The sequence below is a fragment of the Lycium ferocissimum genome, chromosome 6 (genome assembly GCF_029784015.1).
Source record: "Lycium ferocissimum isolate CSIRO_LF1 chromosome 6, AGI_CSIRO_Lferr_CH_V1, whole genome shotgun sequence".
In the NCBI taxonomy this organism is placed as follows: domain Eukaryota; kingdom Viridiplantae; phylum Streptophyta; class Magnoliopsida; order Solanales; family Solanaceae; genus Lycium; species Lycium ferocissimum.
In genome coordinates, this window is record NC_081347.1 from 10,981,864 (window position 1) to 10,992,636 (window position 10,773).

The following is a 10,773-nucleotide window of genomic DNA, read 5'->3' on the forward strand; positions in this document are numbered from 1 at the left end:
ACTACAGTTTAGAATATAAATTAAACCAATGGAAGTATTTGATCAAAGAACATGAGTGGTCTAGTGGTAGAGTTGTTCAATGCCTGGGTACATACCTGAGTTCGATTCCTAGTTGCTACATTTCATTATTTTATTTTTTTAATCTGTCTGTTTTTTTATTTTTATTTTACTGATGACCCATATTCCCATGATTTTTGGTAAGTTTTCACTAAAAACCCGACGCAGTCCGTCGGTTTTGGCCGTTGATTTTTGCGCAGTTTTTTTAGTAGTGGAACATGGAGTGCAAGTTCAGTGACACTTTTCATGAGGCGAGTGTGGAAGTGAGGATCGATACACAAGTCATCCCAAGAGAGGAAGCTTCAAGTATCTTGAATCAATAATCCAAAGAAATTGGGAGATCGAAGATGATGTTACACGTCGTATTAGAGCGAAGTGGAAGAGAAGGAGGCTCACATCTGGTGTCCTATGTGATAAGAATGTGCCACCAAGACTTAAAGATAAGTTTTATAGAGTGATTGTGAGATCGTTGTATGGGGTAGAGTGTTGTCACCAAGAACTCACGCATTCAAAAGATAAAGGTAGTGGAAATAAGGATGCTTAGAAGGATGTGTGAACATATTAGGAGAGACAAGATCAGGAACGAGGAAATATGGGGAAAGTTGGGAGTGACCTCCGTTAGGGATAAAATGCAGGAAGCGAGACTGAAATGCTTTGGACATGTGAAGAGGAGGAGCGCAGATGCCCTAGTAAGGAAGTACGATATGTTGCCAGTGATAGGTCTAAGGAGAGGTAGGGGTAGACCGAGGAAGAATTAGGAGAGGTAATTAGACAGGACATGACACATCTCCAGCTCACCGAGGACATGACCCTAAATAAGAGAGCATGAGGGTCGAGGGTTAGGGTAGAAGATTAGTAGGTGGTCGAAAGTCTTTTCTGTGGTCGAGCATGATTCTGATTTAGAACACCTTATTTGCTCCATTTTCTCCTTACCAGTATTATTATTAGTATTCTATCATTGCCTTATTGTTAGATTTTATTACTACTGTTGTTTCTTTTACTCTAGTTGTCTTTATTAGTATATGTTGCTGTCAATACTTTATTTTTCTTCGATATTTTCATCATAGTCTTTTCTTGCTCTTGTATTTGTCAAACCTAATTTGAAAAATGCATTTCTCGTGCCGAGGGTCTATCGAATGCAACCTCTCTACTCCACAAAAGTAAGGGCAAGGTCTACATACACTCCACCCTCTTCAAACCCCACTTGTGAGATTACACTAGGTATGTTGTTATTGTTGTTGGTTTGGATCTGTTATGGATACTATGATTTAATAACAATAGACACTTTGAGGCTAAAAGAATATGTACTCTATTTCAGATATCATCTGCGAGTTACTTAGGTCGATAGAGATTGGTATTTGATGTTGAGTCCATTATCATGTAACTGAACCTACCAATGCAGGGACGTATTGCAAAACTAAGACGAGGTTTGTGGAATAAAATCCCAAATTAAGAGGGCAATTAATTACTGCTGATATAGTAGGGGGCTCGTTGTAAAGCTGGAGCAGTCAAATGCTTAACTCTTGTCCCCATGTCCAAATCTCCCATGCTCCTCAAAGGGGAAATTATAAATATTGCCATGCAAGACTGAGTACATCCACATCATACTCAACAACTATCATTGACTCCCTAGCTCAAGACCGGTCAAGATTTTTCAGAACATATCATGCTATAAATATGCAATCCAAATCAAGAAAGACATTTCGTAATTCATAAGGCAATCTAAAAGTTCAAAATATTCTTTGTAAGTTGTACATGTGGCTTTAGCCTTTAGCCCTTTTTCATAAAATAACCTGTATAGTGTTTGAAGCTTTAAACAAACATGTATCTTTGGTGGATGTTCTAGTTACTGATATATTTCTGTCATAATGCATTTTTTTTAATTGTTAAATTAAGATTTTTAATATGAACAAATTGAAGTACAAAGATCCAGCCAAAAAAGAAGGTAATGACAGGCCATTCCTTCACAAGATAGAGGGGTCTCCTCCTATACAGTTAGCTTTCAAAAATTCTTTTAGAACAAATGTTGAAACTGGTGACATCCAGATTCATCATTTGTTCTCAAAATAGTTAGCCTATACCTAGTTTCTTCTTCTTGATCCTGAAACTAGCCATATCACATTTGTCCAACCTATATGAACCAATAGCTTCCTTAGGCAAACTCTAGATATTCTGGTATACACCATTTTTTTTTTTTAAAGATCATTGCTTGTATAGAATATCAACTACTGTATTAGCATCTCGGTAGCAGTGTCTTGTAGTGCCATGTAGTTTGCTTAGTCAGTCCTGAATGATTTCTATCAAACACTGAAATCTCCATGAAGGGTGATTAGTTCCATTAATCAATTCCACTATAAGCTTGGAGTCTATCTCTAGAATAACATTCTTCAGTCCTAGTGTAGAGCTGTACTGGAAAACCCATGATAGCAGCTTTGATTTCTGCCATGTTGTTGTTGCAGGACTCTAAGGATTCAGTGTATGCTAATATCATGCTCACATTATGATCTTTGATTATTCCACATGCTCCTGCCTTCTTCTCTCTTTCTAATGAGCTACCACCATCAGTGTTGATCTTGAAGCTTTATGCTGGAGGCTTGTCCCAACATACTTTTAGGCTAGTGAAAAGATTAGAATAGTTATTTGCAATGACAGAAATATTTCTCCAAGACAAGTGAAGGTTAATCTGTGTAAAGTGCTTACATAATAAATTCTTTGTTTGGAAGTTAATATTATATACAATCTTGTTTACAGAGTAAGAATTCTGACCATACCTGCTAGCACTCCTTATTTTCCATAATTCTCAGTTTATGATGCGAGGTAAGATGTTACAAAGGGTTCTTTGCAATGTATTTGAGCTGTTAGATGCCCACCAACTCCACATAAGTTTCCTCATTGTTTCATCTTGCATTCTGATTCCAAGAGGATCAACATAGTATTTCCAAACTTTTCTAGTTATTTCTTCTTCCACAAAGACATGTTGCATTGTCTCTGATTTAGAGGTATTACAGCAGTTACATTTGGACACTACACTTTGTCCACACTTAGGAATAATATCATCTATGGGAAGCTTCTTCTTTTTCAAGATCCTCCAGTTTAGGAAAGCCATTTTAAAAGGAATACCTTTGTACCTTAACTTCCTATAAGTATCATTCATGTCCCTTATTATCTATCTAATTAGTTCTTTAGCAGCAGAACTAGTAAACTTGTCATCACTGTTTAGAGTCCATAAACCGATGTCAGGTCTGTTTTGGTCAGCTATTTGGATCTTCTCAATGTGATTTTTCAAAGTCAGAGGAACTGTATCATTGAGCTTGTCAATGTCCCAATTCCTCCCATTCATGAACTCACTTACCTTTGTATTTCCTGGTTTGGGCCCTAGTTGTAGCATACATGCTAAAGCCCCAAGTCATGTTCAATTGTCCCACCAAAATAGAGATGTGCCACTATTTATTTTCCATAGCATGTGAGGTTCAATAGTTTCTTTGCAAGCCAATAGCTCCTTCCAATTATGTGATTATCCAGAGCTCCAAGTTCTAGCCACTGAATTAACTCTAATGCAATATTTGGCCTTTAGATAATCTGTCTATAGGCTCTTTTGAGTTCTAAATCTCCACAATATTTTGATAATGAAGGAACTCTGGATATCAGTCAGAGATTTGAAACCAGGTCCTTCTTCATCCTTTGGATAACATAGTTTTTGCCAAGCACCCCAATGATGCTTATTCTTCCCGTCACTTTGGCCCCAGAATTTTTTTGTGAAGCATTTCTCCAATTGGTTCAGCATAGTTTTGGGAGGGGAAACAACAACAAGAATATGCATAGTTTGAGATTATAGGACATGTTGGATGATAACCGCTTTACCTCCAGGAGATAATAAGTTACCCTGCCAACCTCCTATTCTTTTGACAATCTTTGAAGATATTTTAGCAGAATAAGAAATCCTCTTTCTTCTAGTGTAGATGGGACACCCTGGTAGATAAAAGGAAAATCCCCTGCTTGAAATCTTGTAATCCTTTTCACCCTACTTATTGTGCCAGAAGCTGCATGAGAAGCAGTTAGAAACATGCTCTTAGCTTTGTTGATCTTTTGTCCAGATACCTCTTCATACTTCCATAACTGACATAATGTGTATAATCATGGAAGTCGAGTACATGTTCGACATCGGTTAGTGTGTCTCACCATAATATCGTGTGGTTTATTTTCGACATAAAGTTTGCTAGCAATAATAATCCCAACCAAGGAAAGTATCTAATCACCCAAATCAATAGTTACGACTATATTTCTATACAAGCACATGTAACTTTGGGGTTTTGGCCCCTTTGAAAATACCCTCAGTTTCATAAGGATACTCCGAAAACATTTTCATATCATTTGCCACCTTTGATCCTTTTAACGTAATCGTTAACATCTATCATTCGGCACTCAATATTCATAAATCATAATCATTAATTAAATTGAAACTTACGCTTAATAATCATCATGTCATTCTTTTCATGTACGTCTTAAAAACTTTCACGTTATAGGACTTTCATAAAGATCTTAAATTTTTCTGAAATACCATTTATAATTTTCATTCGATGTCATTTCGTAGGTAGAAAGCATGATTTTTAACATAAACTCATTTATAAATCATTGTGAAACATGATATGAGGTGCTATCTTCATGTTTCAAATCATATGTTCAAACATTTCATTAAGACACGTCATGACCTTCTTAAGATATCAGAAAAAATAATATTTTCATGAAAGACAAGGAAAATGATTGCTCACTCGTCACCACGAGCTCACATTCACATTTTAAACATTTCTGTAAGCAAATGGAGTTCATCACTTAAGAAAAGGACTCAAGAAAGGTACATCTTAACTCGACTTAAATGCGCTCCTCAATTAGCACAATGTGCCCAACAAGTTCAACAACATTAATCTATATCAACACAAGCCAATTGACGTTCTTCAATGTTCGTTTCTAATCAACCATAGTTAAAAATTCCTAAATAGCCATTCTTGGGTTTTTAGACTTATTTGATTCATGTTATAAAATCCATTGCTTACTCATATCTTCGCTATTGAAGTCCTTAAGTTTACCCAACATCATATCAACAAAGTGATTTTAAATTACTAGTTGTGTGTCAATAATAAAGATCACATTCTCTGAAAGATATTAAAAGAAGTGAAAAAGTTAAGAGAGGTCAAGGAGGTTTTAGACTTCTGATTGAAGCATTACTACAAAAAGATGAAAGAGGTTGTTGACAAGCTAACATTAATAAGCCATGATTTCGCACAGCTATATGTGCAACTACCAACAAAAGTTAGATGCCTTATGACTATGAATACATGAGAATACCGTCTAACCAAACATCAAACGGAAATAAGGTATTAAGGAGTTGCTTGATTGATTTCATCTCATGAGATGAAATCATGAGATGAAATCATGTTTGTACATATAATTTATTTTTAAGTTAGCTTTTTTATAAACATAAAAACCCCACAAGTTCTCAAAACCATAAAAAAATTCAATTCTTATACAATCTTACCAAATGAGTAAATCATAATTCATAATAAAATTAATACGCTACTAGAAGGCCTTTTTAAAAAATACAACATCAATTGATCAAATGTTAGTTCAATAAAAAGGAAAATTTAACATGAATAGTAATGTAACTACTCTTTAATATAATCCTACCACATAGTACAAACAATATATCTACCACCTTACGGTTGGTAAACATGATTGGTAAATATATCTACTAACTTATAGGTCTTTTTTTACAAAATATAAACGTATGGGTCAAATTTTACATTTATATTTTTTGCAATCATGATTTCAAATCCCAAATCATGCCTTTTTGCATGATTTGGGATTTCATCTCATGAGATGAAATCATAGATGAAATCGCATGTCCAAATGCTGATTTCATCTCATGAGATGAAATCGGATGTCCAAACGCCTACTAAAAATTGTATTTGATCCACCTTAAATGTTTAACTGTGTTGTCGATTTTTTTTTTTTTTTTTTTTTTTTTTTGCATAGAATAAAAAGAACTCCAAGACAAAGATTCGCATTTGTAGGGACCGGGAAAGGACCGCACCCCAAAAAATACTGTGATGTAGACAACCTACCCTTTGTATAAGATGCTCTAACTAATTGCATTTACTTCGTGATAGTTCAAACTTCTTCCAAATCTGATTAGGGAGGTTTGATTTGTAGCTATCTTCAAATCCCTCATATAATTGTACATCTTTTGTTTTGAAAGATGAAGAAAATGCTCAGTTAAATTTTTTTTTAAAAAGATTTGACTGTTTCTCTTTTATTTTTGGCGGCTTCCAGATCACAAAATAGTTAAGAAGTGACTCCTAAACTAACTAGAATTATGCTCCAGACATGTTAAAAGAACCACACACACACAAGACTAGATCCTTCGTCTAGACCAATCATCCCACACACTTACATTATTAATTAGTACATTATTTGTTAATCATCAAAATCGTGATGACTCAACAACAAGGTTCTTCTTTAATTTAATTCCTCCCATGTCCTGAAGTCCCTGCGCGCTCAATCTCTTTTTTTTTTTTTCCTTTCTATCTTTAGATTGGCAAAAACGAATTCCTACTCCAATTCATACAAAAAAGAGTTATATATCTAATTAATGATGGAAGAGTGCGGCCACTTATATAAATGTACATTGCTCAAGGGAATAAGAAGATGCTGTAGTAATAGGGGAGGGCAAAGGCAAAGGGTGACCGAATTACCTAAACTGGCATTTCCAAACACTAAGAATTTACTTGCATTCGATGTTTATACCAGGCTAATGAATGCGTGTCATATGTTCTGTATATAGACTCTTAACACTTAATCATGGTCAACCAATATGCATTTTCACCTCATCAGATCACTTAGCTGTAGTAAGTTTACATCGTGTCGTGTAAACACTCGGTGCGAGTAAGTATTACTTCCAAAACTGGTTTTAATTTGTAGTACTAATTAAGACATTTTTGACAAACTCACATCTAAAGAAAGCATTTAATTTGGGATGTTTGGAAATGAAAGGATGATGAATGGAAGTACAATTAAAAGAGAGAAACTGAAGGAGTAAACTTTTTTATCTTTGTTTCGTTTGCGTAGGAAAGTCAGAATATGCAAAATACAGAAAAATTTGAGAGAAAACTAAAGTAGGATTATTAAAAGAGCACAATTATATTATGCTAAAGTATGCTTGTCATTTTTCATGCTCTTACATAGTGCCTTATAATTAAATGTACACGACATTTTAAGTTGTCGTTGTTATGAAATTACACAGGAATTACTTATATACTAGAAAAATTGAAACGCAAGTCCGATCGTCAAATTGAAAGTTTACGTCCATTTTATTTAGTAATTTTAGTAATACAAGAAATCGAACCACCCTAATCATAATAACAATAATAACTACCTTATACTCAATGAAGTAAGATGGATACTTCTTCACTTGTTTCTGTTAATTTTTTTCATCATGCATAAGAGATTTTTAAATCTAAAAACGAAAAAAAAAAAAAAAAAAAAAAAAAAGAGGCCACTGCCAACGTTTATTTAACAAAATTGTAAATTGAAAGCGCATATCAGACGTGAAGTCAGCTATTTATTCAATGAAGTTATGCTTGTCATGTTGGAATTTAGTTAGCTCAAATTAGAAGTTAGGATTTAAAGTTTATGGGTTCTCAACTTAAAACTGAACGCATAGCTCGTTTTAATAATTGGGTTTCAAACTAAATATTCATACATATTTAATTAATTTTTTAAATACAAATACAAAAGCTGAGCAAAAAACTACTGAATTCATTTGAGCATGTATTATAACTCTACCCCTGACTCAAATGCTGATGATGTACATGCATGTTTACCGAATCGGAAAAAAAAATCCCTCAAATTAACGACACATATATTAGTTTAGGAAAGAAATTTCAATATGTCCTTCCCTGTCTTCCAACAAATTAAATGTGTTGTGAAGCAGTACTTAAGGCAAACAAATTGTAGATACATTATAAATCTTCTCAAATTAAAAATAATGATTAATGAAATCTTGAAGTTGATAATTTGGAACTAAAAATAGACAAACATTGACTGCTTTCCTTTAGTTTGGAAATTAGGGTTTTAAACCTGATCTTTAGTTCATAAAAAACACACAACACAGAGAGAGAGATTTGTGGAATTGCAAATATAGAGTTTTAAAGTGAAACCATTGAAGTATTTGGAAGGAAAGAAAAAAAAAAAATCTAACAATTTTAAGGGGAGAAAAAAGCTCAACTAATTAGTGATTCATCATCTGGATATATGTAGGTTTTAGTTTTTTCATATCGAAATTTTTATATTTTCGAACGACATCTGATGATTGAGGCCGCATTAAAGAAGCCTTTTTCCAAATTAATTACTACATCCTTCTCAATATCACTCATGGCAACACAAATATAACTTCAAATGCTTTAAATTAGTCAAAAACTCAACCGGAAAATCTCGACAAAATCGACAAATAGGAGCAAATTAAAGAAGACCCCCAAACTCCAAATCTCAAACCCTTTAATTTCTTCTACTTTTTCCCTTTTTCTTTTTCAAGTATGAAGCATCATATGTAAATATACTAAGAGCTTATACACATTGTGTCAAAATAATTTATTTATACTATTAGGTTCAAAAGATATCTACAGGTAACTCTCTGTAAAAAATGAAATTTGGAATCTTCACAAACTATCTGTAAATATCTTTTGAATGACCGTGATAGAGTAAAATCTTCTTTACACTATCAAAGTGTGTGTATATAAGTTAGACTCAATATAAATATACATGACTTGATTGTACAAAAGCACACACACGAGCACAGTGTGTGTGTATATTTGGGTTTTTTTGGTGTGGGGGGGGGGGGGGGCGGGGGGTTGGGGTGTTGGAGCCATGGAGGGGTGTGGAGGGGCCAAGGGTATAATCATATTCAATTGCTTCTCACGTCACTGTTTTATTCCCGGGAGAGAATTCAGCCAAACGAACTTTCGGATGATCAGAAAAACAAAACCTTATTGTATATATCCATTTATTAATTATTATACTATATGGAACGTACGTAACTCAAGTCTAACCGTTGTGATGATTATCATGCCCTTTTGTCAACACAATCCTAACAAACCTATTTTTTAGTTCACAATTCACATGACCACTATACACAAATAATTAATTCCTCTAATATTAATATTTTTATTCTTAAAAATTCCACTTAGTACACAATAATGACCATAATAATCACTTCACTTCCCAATAATCCTTTTCCCCCACTAATCACCAATTACCTCATACGTAGGATCCGATGCATTATTACCAACAAAAGTTGTAGTAGTGGCCATAGTAGTGCTGGAAGAGCCAAGAATTAGCGCTTTTGTTGGTGTGACAATATTTGCCCAATTTTCAGTATTAGGGCACGGTGATACTGATACCTGTGTTGGTGGGAGGTGATGATTCGACGATTGTAACTGGCGAATTTGCCTTTTTAGAAACTTAACATAGCGAATTGCTTCGTCTAACATGGAAGCAGTGTCCATTTTGGTTCCACCAGGGACTAATCTTTGCAAGATCCTAATTTTTTCACTTATTCTCTCGCGGCGGAGCCTGGCTGCAACGCTTTGAGGATCGTTGCTAATTCGGACGTTTCGCCTTTTAGGTTTTCGAATGGTGGCTGGATCAATATCAACTGGCTGCATAGCTGCAATCTTGAACATCATTTCTTTCATGGCTCCTAGCTCCTCTTCTTCATCTTCGTCTTCATCGGGTTCTTGATCATTATGATCCTCAATAAGTGTTTGAACATGGTTGTTTAAAACATGATCAAACGGGACTTCTTGTTGTTGTAATTGGCTTGAGGAAGAGGGGAATTGGTGACTATGGTGAGGGTTTTGAAGAGGAAAACTAGGCCAAATGGGGTTATGATCAAAAGGGAGTTGACGTTGTTGGTGTTGCTGTTGTTGTTGTTGATGGTCGTGGAAGATATGGTCATCCATAGTGGACATGATTGGTTCCCAAGTGGAGGTTGTGAGCTTAATGTGGTTGATATCCATGGCAAGAAGTACAAAGGTGAAAATGAGAAAGAAAGAGATCAAGAAGAATATCTATTGTGCTTTTCTTGTGTCATTATGAAAAGATTTTCTCATATTTATGGAACCCCCTTAAGCAAAATTGTAAAAAAAGGGGGGGCAAAAAGGGAGGTGACTTATTGCAAAGTTGAATCAAAGCTCTTGAAGATGTACTTGTGTGAAGCCTTAGAGGTCTAACTAGTACACCTTCGTAGGGTAGAGAAAAGGCGTAAGTTATATATATTATGACATAGACAATTCGTACATATATCTATATGTATATATCATGATATAGAGGGACAAAGGGAAGGGGGTGGGGGTGTTGCAGACTTTATTGAACCAAGAACTAAGCTACCAGTAATAAAAGAAAAAAAAATGGGAAAAGAGATACCCCCTACGTCTCAATTTAATTATGTGGCAGCATTCAAATTCTGAGAGTTAAACAGTTTTTCTTCTACCGCAACTTTTTCATATGCCTTTTAAAATTTTGAATTGTTTATATTATAACTTATAGTACTTTTTATGTAGTTTTCAAATATATAAATTCTTTTTTTTTTAAATTTAAAGCTTATATCCGAATGCACGGTCAGATTAAGAAGTTTGACTCTTGAAATTTTAACGGTGTCAGAAT

The 10,773-nt window shown here is 34.5% G+C and overlaps 1 protein-coding gene across 1 annotated transcript; it reads right to left on the reverse strand.

Moving 5' to 3' along the window:
• Positions 1 to 9,076: 9,076 nt before the first annotated feature.
• On the reverse strand, positions 9,077 to 10,321 carry LOC132060651 (transcription factor HEC3-like). Its single transcript, XM_059453631.1, has one exon. It carries the CDS (start codon positions 10,125 to 10,127, stop codon positions 9,351 to 9,353), a length of 777 nt encoding a protein of 258 aa, XP_059309614.1. The 5' UTR covers positions 10,128 to 10,321; the 3' UTR covers positions 9,077 to 9,350.
• Positions 10,322 to 10,773: the final 452 nt, after the last annotated feature.

Bases quoted from the DNA above. Each gene is read 5' to 3' on its own strand.
- LOC132060651 (XM_059453631.1), bottom strand. From the start codon at position 10,127: ATGGATATCAACCACATTAAGCTCACAACCTCCACTTGGGAACCAATC.